Source organism: Callospermophilus lateralis, chromosome X, assembly GCF_048772815.1.
Source record: "Callospermophilus lateralis isolate mCalLat2 chromosome X, mCalLat2.hap1, whole genome shotgun sequence".
In the NCBI taxonomy this organism is placed as follows: domain Eukaryota; kingdom Metazoa; phylum Chordata; class Mammalia; order Rodentia; family Sciuridae; genus Callospermophilus; species Callospermophilus lateralis.
The window spans coordinates 111,170,517-111,189,982 of NC_135325.1; the positions used below are offsets into that span (position 1 = coordinate 111,170,517).

Sequence of the window (19,466 nt, forward strand, 5' to 3'; positions counted from 1 at the left end):
CAGACTTTTAATAAAAGGGTAGCATTAATATTACTAAAGAGTTAAATGACACTACAATCCAAATAATTTCTGACTGCTACAATATAAAATGAGAAGTTTTCCAAGAGCAAATTAAGGATTCTATTTTTGTCAAACCCTGGGTGAACAAGATGCAGTAAACTCTAGAAAGAGTATTTAGAACCCCAGAGGATTCCAGACATATTGAATCCCCTCAAAAGTGGTCAAGTAGGAAAGGGTTAATGACATCTATGCCAAACTAGTCACAAAGCAAAACAATCACTTGTCTTTAGCCTGTGATTCTCAAAGGCAGAGTGAATATGTGTGTGTGCATGTAGATATATTCATTGGGTGGGTGTGGGGGAGGTGAGTAGAGTAAAATTATAACCAGAAGTAAATACTAGCAGAATAAGGTAGATAAGCAAAAACTGATAAAAATCTCCCCTTTTTGTTTTGCTTGCTCCTTATCCAGGTTAATTGACTGCCTATTCATGGAAACGTCAGAATTATTCATTTGTACTAATTTGAGAACAAACTGATCAGAAAATGAAATGTGCACCAACAAGAATCATTGCATCTGCTTGAGGGAAGTTGCCTGGACTGTGCAGTTCCCTTTTCAGAAAACCACAATATACTCAAGTCTATCCATGGGTACTGCTGCTCTCACTGCCAAGTCCATTCTATAGTACTAGGAACTATACAGGAAGGAACTACAAGAGGCCACAAGGGACTGGTATGGAGAGAGAAAAGGCAAAGCCTCACCATTATTATTTCAAAGTAGTCAGAAGCTTAGATACAACTATGAATATCCTACACCACCCCACACCCTCCCAAGCTCCAAATTGAATAATGTTAAAAATTCCACCCCAGATTTTTCTTCCATAAAGATCTATCCCCTACAAAATGGAAATATTATTTGGGAAAAAGCATACTTTCAGCTACTATCACTCATGTTTGCCTTACTGGAAATGAGAGTGGGAGACCAAGTTTAGAGATGATGATGTGCAGAAAGACTGACGGCTCTGATGCTCAACTGGGAGAAAGCAAGGAAGAATCCCTCAATGTGGAGAGGTGTGAGAAAGGTATATTACAGTATAGACCACTTGCTTTGGCCTACTGCCACTCATACATACAAAATAGAGAACCAATTCCTCTATCTGTCTGAAAAGCAGAGGAATGTGTTAAAAGGTAAAGTATAGTCACATGTTTATGTTGTATGCGATTTTCCAAAGTCCTTTTCAAATGAATTTTTCAAAGTTCCATCATGACAAACTTATGATGATACATACCCATCTTCTGGCATCTTGTGCTAGCCTCACTAGCCTGCTTAGCATCTCTGGTATGTAACTGAGTCCCAGAATAGCTGAACTTTCTTTTTTTAATTATTTTTTTCTTATTTATATGTGTCAACAGAATTCATTACAATTCTTATTACACATATACAGCACAATTTTTCATATCTTTGGTTGTATACAAAGTATAATCACACCAATTCGTGTCTTCATACACGTACTTTGGATAATAATGTCCATCACATTCCACCATCATTTCTAACCCCATGCCCCCTCCCTTCCTCTCCCACCCCTCTGCCCTATCTAGAGTTCGTCTATTCCTCCCATGCTCCCCCTCCCTACCCCACTATGAATCAGCCTCCTTATATCAGAGAAGACATCCGGCATTTGGTTTTGGGGAATTGGCTAACTTCACTTAGCATTATCTTCTCTAACTCTGAACTTTCTTAACATCTATTCTGCACTAGAAATAAGCTAGTTAGTTCCAGTTAGATCTGTGAAGATCAGATGAACAGCAGGATTTCTGCCCCCCATTCATTTTACCACTACTATGAGGCCAACAAGAAAAAAAGGACTGCTTCTTAGATTACAGATAGTTTCAAAGTATCACTTTTGCAACAGAATGAGGCAAGATTCAACTGTAACAACAGCAAAAATATTTACACCACTCTGTGTAAGTAATAGGAGAGACAGGGACTAAACTTCATTAAATATATTTTAAGCATTTATAAATTGCCAGCCTAGGGTTCAATCCTATATGAGCAGATATAGGATTGAAAAAAAAAAAAAAATATATATATATATATATATATATAGACATTTTGCTTCTAAATGTTTATGTTTCCCCATACTTTTCCACTCTGGATACCCACAATGACAACAAAATCTATTTTCTGTCCACTAAACACCAGGTGCTAATTCTGAAATGTTGGAATCTGTCAGTACAAATTGAGCAGAAGTTAATATTTTTATGACTTTACAAGTAGATTCTTTTGGAGTAGCTTTCGGTTTCAACATATGTGCTATTTTAAGACACTGTCCCTAAACTGACAAAAGCAATGAAGCACATGAGAAGAAACTCCCCTGATCCCCTGTTCCATTCCCTCACTAATCTTATAGCTACCATTACTGACTTACTGTGCCCCTACCATGTGCCTAACACCATACTTGGAGATTACATATATATTGCTATGGTTGGATTGTTTGTACCCAGGCCCTACATTCTTACATTTAAACCTAATCCCATTTCTGATGGTAATTGAAGTTGGGGTCGTTGGAAGCTGATTAGTTCACGAAGATGGAGCCCTCCTGAATGGGATCCCTTTTTAAAGGGATCCCAGAGAGCTGTCTTGCCCCCTCCACCAAGTGAGGACACAATAAGCATATCCTCACCAGATAGTGAATCTGCTACTAGTGCCTTGATTTTCAACTTCCCAGCCTCCAGAACCATGGGAAATATATTTCCATTGTTTATAAAGTATTCAGCTTATGGTATTTTGTTATAGCAGCAAAAATGGACTAAACTGTGTATTTTTTCATTGCATTTGATTCTCCCAGAACTCCTGCACTAGGGGCACAATTATTTCCTTCATTTCTTAGGTGAACAATAAGACTTGGAGTAGTTAAGTCACAGAACAAGAAAGGGGTGGAGCCAATAAAAACACACACATAAGTGCCCTGAGGGGTGTTGTAGCTCTGTGTGCACGCTTTATGTTTCCGTGAAAGAGAAAAACACGAAAAAGCAATTTGTGGATTTCTACACAAAAAGAAATCCCTTGCTGCTGTCAACACAAGCAGAACCTTCCTCATCTGGGGCAAGTTGGTTCAACCTGTAAAATGACTAATTCAACTAACTGTGGGGAAGAGAAAATCTTCCACATGCCTAGACTGTCTTGAAGGGGCTTTGCTTAATTTCTGTGCTTCCTTCCGATTTCAGGGGACAGCTCTGACTAAGTAGGCGCTTGGCCACTTTTGCCAGAAGTGGGGAAGAGCTACACAGTCCGTATTTTGTGAGTTGCTAATAGGGTGGGGTTCCACTTGTGGTTACAGGACCAAACTAAGCTAAGGCAAACAGGCCCAAGGTATCGGTCACATGCAGTGACATTCAGCCCCCAATTTCCTTGGTATTATGCTATGACTATCTAAGTCAACCAGTCACAGCACTCCAGCCACATCCTGGTTAAGAAAGGAAGTCATACTTTATTCTCACTCAGAACTAGTAATGCCTTTAATGCCATCTTAGCTTCAGTAATACCCAATCAACTTCCATTAAAGATAACTTATGGTTTGGGGTGATCACAGTAGATTCCATCACACAACTTTAAGAAATTTAATCAACTGAAAAGCAAGTGATTCAGTGGGACCACAAGGATATACAACTTATGTTTTTAAAAAATGATTCCAAATATTTAAGAACATTTCAGCTCTTCCTTATTTTTCTTACTCTTATTGAACAAAATCTTTGTTGCTGTTGTTGCTGTTATTATTGTTTTGTTCATGTGGTACTAAACATGGAACCCATGGGTGATTTACCACTGTGTTCCATCCCCAGACCTTTTGATTTTTTGTTCTGAGATAGGGTCTCCCTAAGTTTCTGAGGCTGATCTCAAACTTGCTGTCCTCCTGCTTCAGCCTCCCAGAGTAGCTGGGATTACAGGTATGTGCCACCATACCCAGCTTACTGAACAAAATTTTAAATTGACTTAGATTATAAATAAATCCTCAGAGCTGAGCACCTGAACCCTTGAACTTTGGAGGAAAAGTCATTACATAGTGAGATAGAGCAAGCAAATCTGAGATGCTTAGTCATATCTCACTGGGTAATACTGCGCCTGGCTCTGGGAACTTGACCTGGGATGCTTTCACATAGCTCCTACTAATAGCAGTCACAAAGTCAGTAAAAAATAATGTTCTTAGTTCAGAAACTTGATTCATTGCCCACTGGCATTCCACTTAATAGAATACAGTGGATGGCATTTGTACCCTGCCTGGTTTTAAATAATAACTCTTCCTATTGATGTGGAACAAACTTAAGAGACCAAAGTCTGCACTCTACTTTTGTTTTCTCAATTTCTCTATGTTTCAGAAATTTAGAGAACAAGATCTGACTTGTGTACTATAGCTGCAGCAACCGAGGTATATTGAAAAGAAACTGGTGTTGGGGGTCAGAAAACCCTGATCCCAATCCTAGGTTTGTCACTCCTGAGCAGTTATAAGGACGTTAGGGAGGCAGCACTACTTTTCTGTGGCTTTCCCATCTGAAAATTGAGAGGTATCTTTGACTTAAGGAAGTCAATGAGAGGCCTGATGGTGCATCTTTGAATAGGAGCTCTCAAAGGCAGCAGCTTAGCTGGGTCTCCCAGGTCCAAAATCTGGTCTTCAATCCTCAAGGATCTTGAGAATGGCATTACACTAGCCAAGTTCACCAAAGACCAACACATAAACCAAAATGCCAATTTCTTAATTTTGGATAAAATGAACTACTAAGAGGACTGGGTACTCTCATTTCATGGCCAGGCATTCTCTCTCCATACATAAATCCACCTGGTAAGCCAAGTTATAATTATAAATGGGTTGGATAGTGTAGAATGAGAACGAGAGAGTCTTGGGTATTATAGACTGAGATAATTATTATCTCTTTATAAGTTGATGTTTCAAATGTCATTTTAAAATGACCTATTTATAAATTCTACCTCTATCTTGCTGCCAAGAGGCATTTGGACTTCGATTGTGGACAGTTTAAACTATCTATGTTCTTTTGTCTCTATGAATTTCTATAATTATTTTATGTAACTAATATGGGCTTCTGAATGACTTGAACCTCATATAATTCGGAGCAAGGAAGTTCAGTTCCATAGAGCTCCTGTGGTAGCAGCCAAGATGTGAGCTTAATCCCTCACTGTTTACTCCCCATTTTAAATTTACCAAATCTACTTCCTGCCCCCTACCCCCGTCACTGTAACACACCTCATGACTTCCATTCTTCTGTTAGCACTCCTTTAGGGGAAATTCAGCTTTCTCCACAATAGAGATTTATCTTCAGTTGACTATTAAGTGTTCAGGAAAGAGGAAGATGAATGAGGAATAAAATAGATACGTTGGTCTAAAGGGAGAGATCACAAAAGAACAACTGATTTAGGATAATCTCACCAAAAAGAGAGTAGGCATGAAGGAAAGGAAAAGACGAAATCTTTCTTGTCAGTAGTGCTTGCCAAGCCAAGGTCAAGAAGCAGAGGGCTTAAAACCAGCTGACTTTCAGTCAGCCAACCAGTGTGGCTTGCCCCTGCCCCTCCTCCCATTATCCTGTCACCACAGCCCTTGCAGGAGCCACACTGGCTGCCAGTTTTAAAGGATGGGGGTGGATGAGTGATACCTCAGCTGCTGGAGTGTCTGTATACCAGAGTGGGGGTACCCTCCCAACACCCCCCTATTCCTTCAGAGAAAGGAACTGGCTTCCTAGTGTTCCAAATTGGAATGCAGAACACATTTTCCCAGAGACATAGCATCACACCTGTCACTTAGTCTCTGTTAGTTCTATAGTTTAGTGACATTAAGTATTAAACAGGCTGTTGTGGGCCAACCAAAAAACATAATCATCATGTAGAACCTTGTTTCTACAGGGAAACATTTTCTGTGTTCCCAACAGTAACTCACAAATAAATTGTTGGAAAATAATCCATTTTCATTTTGAAGAGTGCTCGAATGTGTGTTTCCAATTAATGGCCAATATCTTTTAGGGTTTTTTTTCCCTTGTCCTTTTATATAACAGATGAACAAATGCCCTAGACACTCATAGTACTATTTATTTTAGAACTCTCCTTGATTAAAGAACCAAGCAAATATATGAAGACTATGAGAATATTCTCAAAAATGTCAGTAGTTAAAAGTAACTGCGTGAAGCAGGCGTGGTGGCGCATGCCTGTAATCCTAGCAGCTTGGGAGGCTGAAGCAGGAGGATCGTGAGTTCAAAGCCAGCCTCAGCAACTTAGAGAGGCCCTAAGCAACTTAGTGAGACCCTGTCTCTAAATAAAATACAACATAGGGCTGGGGATGTGGCTCAGTGGTTAAGTGCCCCTGGGTTCAATCCCCAGTACAAAAAAAAAGTAACTGCCTGGGGCTGGGGTTGTATCTCAGTGGTAGAGAGATACAGCTCTTGTATAATACATGAAAGGCACTGTGTTTCATCCTCAGCACCACATAAAAATAAAGATATTGTGTCCATCTACAACTAAAAAAAAAATTGTTTTAAAGTAACTACCTCTGGGGCTGGGGTTGTACCTCAGTGGTAGAGCGCTTGCCTCGCATGTGTGAGGTACTGGGTTCGATTCTCAGCACAATAAATAAATAAATAAATATCCATTAATAACTAATAATTTTTTTTAAAAAAAGTAACTACCTCTGCAATTGTCCAGGCAGCTAGGGAAGATGCTTACCTACAAAGAGAGGGCTCCCTCAGCCCCTGATTTCCTAGAAGTTTTTGATGGTTTTGGGTTGGAGCCCTAGAAGCTAGTAGAAGCAATTACTTAGGTAATCCAGGTACAGGAGAGACAGATGGTAAATGAGTTCTGCACAAAGATCAGGGAGAGACAAGGGCCACAAGCAAAGGCACTGCTGCAGGTTGCTTTAAGTAGCAGTTCCTCTGGTAGTTTCTATCAAGTCTTCCACTGACCTACCTTTACATTTTTTTCTTCTGAACAGCTCCAGCCTGCTGTGCTGCTGCACACTTGAGCCCTCAATGATCTACCAGCATAAAAATCTTTATTTAGTCTCTGTGTGTTAAGATTCTTGGATTTCCAAGTAGGAGGTGGGTTCTTTGAAGTCCAAATTTCCCTGCACACCTGACCTAATACTCAACATATATGAAATACTTAATAAATAATTATTCACTGGTTGATCAACAGGGTGCTCTCTCAAAGAGACTTATGGGTACATTACGCCTAAAATTTAATGCCACCAGTATAATTTTTGTTCACCTCTGTATATTCACTTTGTAGAAGAGTTCCTATAACATGGTAGGAACTCAATCAACATTTGATTAATTAATGAACATGTAGATGCTCTTGTTAATAGATAATAATTGAAGAAAAAGAATTTCTGGAAGTAAAATAAACTCAGAAAGAAAAAATAGTTAGGAAAGAAAATATCAATATCCATACAACTTTTCAGGAAATGTCTATTACATAAAACGAGATAAATCTGTTCCCATCTACAAAACTAAGCTCCGTGACTGTGAGGTGACCAAAGATGCTTCCATCTCCATGGTCGTACATTTTTTAAGTCATGTACCAAGTATAGACAATGTCCACAATAGCTTGCCTGTCCCAGGCAATAGAAGTTCCTTTCAATCCCACCACAAACACTATGAACTAAGTATTATGATGAAGGAAACAGGAAAGAACTGTGGAATTTTGCTGCTTTGCTGATATTGGCTGTATTTTTTTAACTTTTATTACAAAATAGAATAAATAACAAATACTACAAGCTACACTCGCCTGTCTATACCGTGCTCTAAAACCAGCTCCAAGTTACAGCCAGAGCACAGTAGGGCGTAGCAAAACATTTCACCAGAAGCAAGAAGGGTTAACAAACAATTTAAAAGACGATAAAGCACATGCCCAAAGTCTTTCTAACACCAGCTAATTTGGGAAAGAAGGATGTTGTACAAAGTTACTATCATTTTCTTTCTTTCTTTAGAGATCACCTTCAGTAATTCATTTGGGAAAGACTTTTGGCACTCCATGCTTTTATCTCTGTGTGAGTTACTTTTTCAAAAGCATGTCATTGTCAGGAACTGGAGATATAATTCAGGGATAGAGCACTTGCCTAGCATGCACAAAACCTTGGATTTGATCCTCAGCACCACCATAAGAAGAAAAAAAAAAAAACAGATGTCAAGTATGTCATTTTCAGAGACACCAATTGATGTCTAACAGACATCAATTAATTGATGAATTGATAAATCAATTTTGCTACATCTTTTTAGAAACTGGATTTGCACCTCAGAAACAATCCAAACACTGTGAGGAGGATATTCAGGAGCTCAGATATGAGAGACATCAGGAATGGTGCTTTCTGTTAGCACTCACGTCGCAAAGCACAGAAATTCTATGCAGCAAAAAAAGAATGTGACCCAGCCTACAACTACTTACAAGATGAAGTCTACCCTCTTCAGGCTAGCATCCAAATTTCTTCTCAAGCTGACTCCAACCTAGCCCATCATTTTTCACTGTGTTCTCCTTGTATTCCCCTGAATATTTCATTTGCTTTGCTGGCTTCTCTGTAATATTTATACTTCTCCTTCTGAAAGTTCCCTCAACTATCTGAATCTGAGCTCTTCATCAGAGACCATCCCAAATCACTCCCATCAGGGGGTTTTCTCCTACCACTACTCCTCTGTTTACAACGGGCCTCCCTATTTCTGAACTCCTCTTGCATTTGGGCTTTAGACTCTGGATCCCCTAGCTTAGACACCCAGCTGTACATGGCTATACCCTGTTAATTTCCACTCTTTCATATATTCACAGGCAGAAGCCCACCTGGTACTCACTGTCTAGATGGTGAATATCAGTCTTTCCTCCCAATCTAAAATTCAGATTATCCTGAAACACCTGTCCTTTTGGCATGCCTTTCCCCAAAGAAAAAGGAAAAACCTTTTTTTCCCTTGTAGAATTGGATAAATCATGGTTCATATAGTTTCCATCACTTGCTAAAATAAATTATTCTTTTAAAAGAACATGATTGAGTGAAGTGAAGAATGCTGACAGAGCACCTACCTCACCAAAAGAAAGTGAGGTTGCTGACTGGATCACTTTGGAGAAAGTCACAGCTTAGGGAGGTTGCGTTCAAAGCTCACAACTTGAAAGCTCAATGAAATCAAAAGACTTTGGGTAATATAAGAAACAAGAAGCGGCCTGTGGACTGGAAAAGTAGAGAAGAGCTTCCATATGAACCATGCTACCTAACCTCTCAAACCTTATTATTTTAATTTTATAAAAAACATGAAATAGGTACTTTAGTTTGGCATAGAGACTCTGAGTAATGCTATGTTAGGGGAGCCCTGGCTTTATTTTTATTCTTTCTTTTTTATACTTTCTGTTTATACTTTCTTTTATCCACTAAAGAGTCATTTCTATGAATAAAAGTCAACTCTTGATCATCTACATGTAGGCTGATATCTCAAAGAGAATTTCTAAAAATTCATTTCTATTCCAAAATCTACTTATTATGTATTCAATAAATATTTACTGAACACCTGATATATGCCAGGAACTAATAAATAAACTCATTTTAAGAGAAAAAAATCCAGCTGGGTGTGGTGGCGCAGGCCTGTAATCCCAGTGGCTCAGGAGGCTGAGACAGGAGGATCGTGAGACAGGCAACTCGGCCAGACCCTGTCTCTAAATAAAATACAAAATAGGGCTGGGGATGTGGCTCAGTGGTCGAGTGCCTGAGTTCAATCCCTGTACAAAAAAAAATACAAAACTGAAGGACAGTATATAAAATCCAGCAAATGAAGAAGTCACCCACTAAGTATATCAACCCTTAAACTATTGTTTTCCATTCTGCTCATTGTCCTTCTTTTTAATCCCAAAACAATATTTTCCCCAATATACAACATATTCCCATATGCCTCCAGAGAAGGCAAACTGATTAAATTACAATGTAGATGCTTATACTATCACAATGCATATTTTCCTCACAAAAGATGTTCAATTTCTTTTGCAAATAAAATATTGTGTTTTTTTGGCATGTATACCTTTCTCAAAAACTATTAGTAAATATCCCCATTTTGCTGTAGACCAAGACATGAGGAACAGACAAATTATAAAAGAAAATACTTCTTAGTGTTAGGCCTGCTTCACAGGCAGGATCTTCATAAAAGACATTAGGATCTTGACACGTTAAAGCTGCCTCTTAAAATAATGTCCACACTTCCAGAGAGTAGGAAAATGTCTTTGTTATTGTCGAGGGTGAGACAAATGCTTCGTAACGGTTTTACTTGCTGCTTTGCAAACTGCTGCATTTCATCTCACCTTAATTTAATTCTTTCTTTTCCCTATTGTCCTATTCAATCCCTCAATTGACATGTCTGATCTCTGTAATAATATTCAAGTCCCCAAGAAAATATAAAACTGGGATTTTACTCTATTTGTCTAAGCAGAACTTAATTAGGAAGGTAAATCTTCTGCCAGAAGTCAAACAGAAATGAGGTGTGACTCTATGCTGTTTTGGATGATCCATATCTCTGAACCCATACACTTCTTTGTGTGGTAGGGTACAGTTTGCCAGGATCTGACAAAGCCTGGAGCTAATCAGACAGAAGTCTGGCAGTGTCTTTCTTCCAGATGACAGCAAAGGAAACAGCAATGTCCAAGTTGAAATGCAGATAGGGAGAGCTGCAAATATTCTTTTCTCAAATTCTTTTAGTTTACATGTAGACTAGAAAAGAATGAAAAGCTTTCCTGATTTTTCAACTCTGGAATCAGGGGAGGTCACCCCCTCTAAAATGTTGGTAAACAAGGGCCCCAAGAAACTGGCAAATGCCTTCACACATTACCAATTCAAAAAGCAGACCTTGCATATTTTTTGTAGTAACCCCAAATATATGCACACCAATTGCTGTGCATACCTTATGCTGTGTGCTGCCAATGCAGCATTACCTCTTAGACTGATCTTGGTGGCCACCTCAGTGACACATATGACCAAATTATAATGGAGATGGAATAGAGAATAGCTGGCCAAGATTGTGTGGTTTTAATAAAGGGACATATTGTGCTCTGTTGCCCCCAGAAACAGTCTGGATTAAAGTCAGCATTAAAACCAACTTACAGAGAGTTCAATTTAAAACAAAATAATTTACATCTCCAGTTAGGAAGATTCCATTGATCAAATTTTCTAACAAAATGCTTTCCTTTTCTTATGGTTTTGGTACATTCAACTCAATTCAGAAACATCGTATTTCCTTTTTAGAAATTATATTATATACTGTTATTTTTTTTCAAATGGGATCCATTGATACTGATTTCCCCTCAGCTATGCTCAATTCAACAGGTTTATTACTTATTTCCTGAATGCAAGGGGGGAATGTTTCTGTCAGTAATCACCAAAAAGAAAAGATGATTCATTTAATTGTTAAGTTTAACCAAAACATTGAGCATGTTTCTCTGGGGTGTATTTTAAATTTCTGAGATATTTTAATTATAAAATACATAAAACTGTTTTAAAAGACACACAAAAAGGTGAAACTACTTTATCTGGTTAAACATGAGAAGCTGCAAATATTCTTTTCTCACATTCTTTTAGTTTATGTGTAGACTAGAAAAGAATGAAAAGCTTTCCTGATTTTTCAACTCCAAAAGGAATTCGTCCAAACTATTTCTATTATTAGAACACAAAATGGTAGCTAAAGAAGTTACTGTGGTTAACAACTGAATAATTCATAGTCTCTGAAGAGTTCAGTTGCTTTGTCTTCTCCAGTTCCCCTTTACAACTGGATCCCCAAACATTTCTAGTCCTGATTTGTTATAAAGGAAACCATATACAAATTGGTTTCATCAGTTAAAAAATTGACTCTGCTAAGCATTGAGAACAACACAATAAGCAGAAAAGAAAACAAGAACCGTTATAACCAGGTCTTAAAACTCTTTAAGATTATGCATCTATTGTCTAAAACTACAATTTAAATTCCAACCTGTGTCCATGGACATCACTGGAATTTCCAATATCACTGAAATTTACACTTACTGTAGTCGTCCAAATAAATACACAGATTAAATATGATATTTAAATGAGTTTAAAAATATTTCAAAACACTCTAAATTCAAATTGTTTTTTATGATGAAAGGCACTGAGAATTTCAAGTTCAGGAAAATAAAAAGATACTTCAGGGCTGAAGCTGCAGCTCAGTGGTAGAGTGTTTGCCTGGCATGTGTGAGGCACTGGGTTTGATCCTCAGCACCACATAAAAATAAACAAATAAAATAAGGCATTCTGACCATCTATAACTACAAAAAAAAATAAATTGTAATTATAGATGTATAGCATCCCTTTATTTTATTTACTTATTTTTGTATGTGATGCTAAGGATTGAACCCAGTGCCTCACCCATGCTAGGCAAGTGTTCTGCCACTGAGCCCCAGCCACAGCCCCTCCAAAAAAAATTTTCAAAAAAAAAAAAGATTCTTCAGGTTGTGGCTCAGCGGTAACGCACTTGCCTAGCATGTGTGAGGCCCTGGGTTCGATCCTCAGCACCACATAAAAATAAATAAATAAATGTATTGTGTCCAACTACAACTAAAAAATAAATATTCAAAAAAGGTACTTCAATTAGTGAAAGAAAGATGCTTATGATATTGAGAGGATTATTTTTGCTGCTCAGCATGAGAACAGGAGCCAAGCCCATGATCGCTATTCATCTAAAACACCCAGAAACATTCAACTTTGTTTTTCTTTCTGAAGAGGTGTATTAAGTATTCAAAAATATGTGGGGCTTTCACCTTTGACTTTATTTTTTAAACCATTTTTCCAAAAACAAGTAACCTCTGCCAAAATAGTACATGGATCTGAGACACAAGATGGCTGGATCTCTGTTTTCTTATTTCAAGCTTCACCCCTGTCTAAAATTGCAATGTAACTAATGTAAAATCTCAGAACCCTTAGAGAGCCCACAGTTTATCCTTCTCTGCATTCAATTTGTTTAAATGTGAAGATTTCAAGAGGAAATCATTCTAAAAAGCAACAGAGTTAGCTTAACATAACTGAATTAAGTAAACATTTTTTTGATAATGCAATACCATTTATGAACACCAGTCTACTAAAGTACAGTTAGGAACTAGCTTTCATTGAGAGTTTACTTAGTGTCGGGCACCGTACTAGGTGCATTACTTGCTTTCTCATTTAACTCTAGAGGTAGCAACATACCTTATAAATGGTATTCCCTACCACTACCACCTAGGAGATTAGCATATACTACTAAGTGACTGACCCAGGTCAGTTCAAGTCCAAAGCTCAAGATTTCAGACTCGGCGCTACTGTACTACTTTTCAAAGGAAAATAAAAACAAATTACCCTAACCAGAAATCAAACCCAGACCAAAGCAAGGAAAGGGAAAAGCTCTTGCCATTAGACCTACACAGATTATGCCTGACCCCACACTAAAGGGCCTCGGGTAGTTATGCGTGTTTGTGGGTCTGCTTTTTTGGGGGGAGGGTACTGGGCATTGAACCCAGGGGTACTTAACCACTGAGCCACATCCCCAGCCCTTTTTATGTTTTATATAGAGACAAGGTCTCACTGAATTGCTTAGGGCCTCATTAAGTTGCTGAGGCTGGCTTTGAATTCATGATCCTCCTGCCTCAGCCTCCCAAGCCACTGGAATTACAGGTGTGCACCATCATGCCTAGCTCTATCTATTTAGATGCTGTGTTCCAGTTTATAAAGTGCTTCCACATACCTTACTTCATCTCATCTAAGTTTCTATTTCTAATCAGCTTTAAGATGAACAACCAGGGTACCCATAATGCTAACATGTTTAGATAAGTTAAAACAATCAAGCTGTGAGTGAGGACCTGAGGCATTCTCCTAGGAATAAAGTACATAAGTCTTGGTGCAAAGATAGGACTTCTTTCCAGCCCAGATCCTCTCCAACTACTCAGTCATCCTATCGATGAAGCATTTAATCTGCACCTCTATGTGCCATGTTCTATCCTGGGTGCTAGTGTTATAAGGATGACCAAACTTTGGTTCCTGCCTTCGAGAAGGTCTAAGACTAGCATATAGGTGTGTTGAATATGACCAAAATCAGAGTGGATGAATAGAGTGAGGGTAGCTTGGCAAAAGCAATTATGGTGAAATTGATGCAAGCTGTGTAATTTAGCAAAGAAGATAATCTAGAAGATCTGAGGTTGAAAAGGAGGCTACTATCTCATTTATGGTTCTCAGCCAGGTGGTAGATGTTTGAGGTGGTCACACTGCTGAACTCTGCATAAACCAGGGAATTGGTTCTCAACTCTGGATACACATAAGAATCACTTGTGGAGCTTTAAAAAATATAACCACAGGGCTTGATCCCTTTGGAAAACTATTGGGGAGTACCAACTAAAGCTGAATGTTATATTCCCTAGGACCCAGATTATAAATTCAACAGAAATATGGGTATATGTTCTTCAGGAAACACCCACAAGGATATTCATGACAGCATCATTCATAGCAACCCAAAACTGGAAATGACTTAGATATCCATCAACAAGTAAGTGGAAAAACAGAACATGGTACGTCCATGCAATTAAATGCTACTCAGCCATCAAAAAGGATGAACCACTATTATCTGCAACAACATGGGTTGCTAGTACAATTATTCTTAGTAGTAGAAACCTTATACAAATGAGTACATACTGTTTGATTCTACTCATATAAAATAAAATAGAAAAAAATAAATTTATTATTTTAGAATTCAGGGTGGTAATGCCCCTTAAGGAGAGATAGTGACTGGGAAGGGGTATGAGGGTGGCTCTGGGTGTCTGTACTGGTCTGTTTCTTAATTGGTTTGCAGATTATATAGTGTATTCAGTTCATGAGTATTCATCAAACTAAATACTTAGGATTTGTGCAATTTCCTGAATGTATTTTATATTTCAATATAAAGTTGACTTAAACATTTTAAAAATATTTTTAGTTATAGATGGACACAATACCTTTATTTTATCTGTTTATTTATTTTTATGTGATGCTGAGTATTGAGCCCAGTACCTCACATGTGCTAGGCAAGTGCTCTACCACTGAGCCACAACCCCAGCCCTGACTTAAACATTTTTTTAAAAAAGAAACACCAATGCCTAGGCCTTACTGTAGGCCAATTAACTCAGAATCTGTGGGTGATTGGACTCAAAGATTTGTCTTTTTTAAAAAAAAGCATCCCACATGACTCTAATGTATCATCATATCTGAAAACCAAGGGGCTAATTGGTTCCTGGATTTGTAAACAGCTCCTTGGAGGCAGCAGCCCAGCACATGATAAAAGAAATGAGCTCTGGAATAAGGTACATCAGTGAACCACATGAGTGGTTCTGCTTTGGGCTGGCAATGTGAAGCTTTTGTCTGGATCATGCTCAAACCTCAGTCTCGCCCTCTGTATAATTTGCAATGCCACCTGCCTCCCAGGATTGTTGTGAGGGCTAAATAAGATAATATACTTAGAGCACCTATCACAGTGCCTGCAACATAGTAGGTGCTGGAGAAATGGTAGATATTCAACTCCTTTTCATCCTTTGCATCTGAGTTGCTAAGCACTGTGGTGAACATATTGCCCTAAATGAACAAAAACTCATGCTCCCAGGTTTCTCCTCCTGAATGAATTTCTAAAGATTGAAGAAATATTATAGTTGGAATAATGATGCCAAATGAATATTGGAAATTTCTGGACCCTGAGCACTCACTCTGTTCAGCACCTACTATCCCTGAGTGTGATTGAAGAGGAAGCAGATCATAGATAAATACAAATCACAGACCTTCTTTGGAAGACTTTGCCCCTGTGTTCACCTCTAAGAATGTGCTAGTCAAGATGAGACCAAAATGTGAGTTGGCAAAAAGAATAGAAAAAAAAAAAACTAGTAATCCAGAAGACATACTATTCATAAAATGACAAATGAACACTTTTGTACAAAATGTCATGCTTTCGCAAAAACAAACAAAACAAAATGTGGGCTGAAAACAGGAGATCCAGGTTAGATAATAAGTTGTATGACTTTGGATAATCAAACTTTTCTGTTTGTCAAATGAAAGTAATGCCATCTCCCCTACATCCTTTATAAGGACCCAATGAGTTTGAGATAAGTAAAAGGCATTCAAAAATTAAGCTCCAAAGAAATGCAAGATGAGAATACTAGCTGGAAATTTACTTTGCTCAAAACTCCAATCATCTCCCCCAGCACCCCAGACTGAGACAGACGCTCTTGTTTTAACTACTCTGAGCACACCAGGACCTACACCGGCCTGAGCTCACTTATGTAAGAAGGGACTGCAGCACTGCCTGGCATGTAGCATAATACTTTGCTTAATAGAATTCCTTGAAAATGTGAAGTCCAAGGACAGGCCCAGGCTGTATATTTTGGATAGAGGTACTCTCAGTCACAGAACACCAAACTGTGGCTGGAGAAAATGATGTCATCAAAGATCCTCTTACCATGGCCAATGTCAAAATTAAGATAGGAAGTTCAAGGACAAACTGTAGGTTTTCCAGACAAATATAAATTAGAAAAGCAGTTCAGATCCAAAATTCTGTCTTAAAATTTATGAACACTTTACAAAACATCAAGTGAAATTCATCCTATTCTGTAAGGTTTTTTTGGTTGTTGTTTATGTGAAGGTTTTGACAAAAATATACCTTAGTTGTACAGGAAAATATATTCCCTGACTGTATTTTTACTCCCTCTACACATTAAGGGGGAAATTTTCATTGAGTCTCCCCTATATCTAAAAACAATGCCAAACCAAAAATAAATATGTTTTAAGAGACAGATAAACTTGAGGGCTCGCCACTCTGGAGCTAAGAAATGTAATAGCTCAAATACCTGTTGGGTTCCTAAATGTCTAGAAAATGAAAACTCGAAATTAACCATGAACACTAGGAAATACCTTGTTTGGTACAGAGCTTTCCCATCCACAAACCATTTCTGCGACAGACCAGTGTAAAACATCCCCAAATGTACGGATGCCTGGGGTTGGGAGGGCATCAAATTAGTAGCAGAAATAGTACTGTTGACTCTTGCTCTGGTTCCGGGGGAAAGAAAGAATCCGGTCTGATGCAAACCTTGAGGCCAGAGCTGGACAACTCGCCCCTAAGTTTGGCGCGTCCTAGCTTGGCGCCCTCTGCCCCCGCTCCCCCCCTTTCGCGGCACCCAGGATCCCAGTGCACCGTGAGGCCCTGGCAGGGAACGGACCCCGCGGCTGGGGCTGGGAACCGTGGCAATTGGGGAGGAAGGGCGGCTCCTCTCTAACCGGTTCCTTCGGCACCCAGCCCCCGGCCCTCACGCGCTCCCCTACCCCTGACCCCTTGCCCCCGGGCAGGTCACCTGGCTCGGCCGCTGCCCGCCTGTCCTCCAGCTGCTCGCTCTCTCCTGCCGCGCCGCCGCCGCCTCCTGGAAGCGGCTCGCCCTCCCGAGTCACGGGGCCGGCGAGCGGGCGGGCGAGCCTGTGCCAAGGTTGCGGGAACCGTTCTACCCAGCCAGAGCTGGGACCCTGCCCTGAGCACGGCCGCCACCAGAGCGAAACTGGAGAGCTGGGCTCAGCTCGCCCCAGCAGGGAGGGGCGGCTGCAACTTTGCTCCTGGACGCGGGCGAGGAGGGGGCGCCCGTCTCCAAACTCCGTGCCGCGCCGCCAGTCTCTCCAGTCCAGGGATTTTTTCAACGCCCCCCCCCCTTTTTTTTAATCTAAAGGGAAGTCATTCTTGTCCTCAAGTTCTTGCTGCCAGAGCTGTGCGGCTCAGCGGGGCGGTGGACCTCGGGGCCCAACTGGGGGTGCGGGAAGCGCGCCCCGCTGGGTGCGCTGGCGACTAGCCTGGTGAGGGCGCGTGGGGCGGCGGCGGGAGGGGAGCGGCTACTCAGGGAGCCTGCTCCTAAGGCTCCTTGGGAACCCCACTCCTCTACCAGCACTGACCTCCCTCCTACCCAGAGCCAGAGCCGGGGAGGGGAAGCGGCCTGGAGGGACTGGGCCAGCGGCAGGGAAGCAGTGACCCGGACCTGGATCGCAGAAGTAGGAACTGGAAGTGACAGCGGCATAGGGGCAGAGCAGCAGCAGCAGCAGCACCAGCAGTAGCAGCAGTAGCAGCACCAGCAGCAGCAGCAGCACCAGCAACAACAGCAGCCTGGCTAGCTGTGGCAGCAGCAAAAGCCGTGGTACAACAGCAACAGCCACACTGCGCATGCTGCTGCCACCGGGTTCAGTCCCAAGCCCTGGGCTACCAGTGCCTGGCTGGCCATGGACCACTGCCAAAGATTCGGGCGGGAATCCTGGACTAGACGTTCCTAGTAGTGGCCCACTTTCTCCCCCACCCCCAGATGCTACTCAGAACCCCCAAGCTTCCTGTTGAGCTATGAGACACCCAAGCACAAAGCTCTCAGTGGCCCTTCACATACCTCTCCTCCCTGAACTACTCTAGATGCCCTTCCTAAGCTCTCTGACAACAGACCCCAAATCAAATAGTCTCTTTGAGGAAGAATAAAACAGTTTCCTGATAGATGGGAAATATTTACAACCTTACTTGAAGTCTAATTTTTACAGAAATACAATGTGGTCAATAAAAAATTAGAATGGGCAGAGTCATGGGTGACATTCAATTAAGTTGTGGAAATTCCATTTGGTGTGTCATATGTGCTCAGCAGGAGAAGAAAAACTTACCAAAATCCTCTTTAGGCTTCTCACTAGTCAAATTGAGCAGCTAATTATGCAAAGCTTGCCCACTGGAGAATGATGGCAATGTAAAAATTAAGAGGAGTCTCAGACCATTAGACATTACCCAAGCCCTACACTAGTCTCATTTTACAGGTGAGTCAACTGAGGCCTAGAGAGGAGGCTCCGATTTCACACAGATGACAGGGTCAGGGCTTGGAAGAAGGCCTGTTGTACCATTACAGCTATGGGTTGGTTCTGGGCCTTGGGTCTATGCTCCAGGGAGGTACAGCTCTCCTAAGAGCTGGAGCTGGCTGGTTGGAGATTTCTCCTTGACTCATGATTATTAGTAGAGCTGCCTTACTCCTGCCTCCCTGCAGAGCAGCCCCTGGGAAATGGCAAATCGTCCATCCCACAGGCCTCACTTTGGGGAAGGCACCCATGCTGTTCCGGTGACAAGGCAGATGGAGTGACTCAGGAAGACAGGAGGGAGTGAGGGGGTGGGGACAGAGAAAAAGCCATACACTTTCCAGCTGGTATTGGAAGGAAGGAAGAAAGAAGGAAGAAATGAAGAGAGAGGGGAAGGAAAAAAAAGGAAAGGAGGGAGAGAGAGAAAGTGAAAGAAACACTAATTGAGCCTCATATTCATTCAATGAAACCCTTCATGAGCAAAACATCCTTTGGCAAAAGTAAGCTGGACCCAGGAGCAAAATACTAGATGTTAGGATGTCCCTAGCAGTGAGTAGGTAGCAGTGGTGGTAGAGGACAAAACAAGAGTACCTATTGGGGATGAAG

The 19,466-nt window shown here is 40.6% G+C and overlaps 1 protein-coding gene across 8 annotated transcripts in view; it reads right to left on the reverse strand.

Moving 5' to 3' along the window:
• Positions 1-19,466, reverse strand: part of Arhgef6 (Rac/Cdc42 guanine nucleotide exchange factor 6) — a 109,480-nt gene that overhangs the window by 82,737 nt on the left and 7,277 nt on the right. Inside the window, exon 1 of one of the 8 annotated variants that reach the window (XM_077107375.1) lies at positions 18,023-18,162. The exons of 5 other annotated variants lie outside the window; for them this stretch is intronic. In XM_077107375.1, the coding sequence (XP_076963490.1) occupies positions 18,023-18,061 (39 nt within the window). In that variant the 5' untranslated portion in view covers positions 18,062-18,162. Of the gene's footprint in view, positions 1-16,919; positions 16,940-17,356; positions 17,447-18,022; positions 18,163-19,466 lie in introns of those variants that run through there. 2 more of the 8 variants (XM_077107376.1, XM_077107378.1) reach the window with 2 other exon arrangements.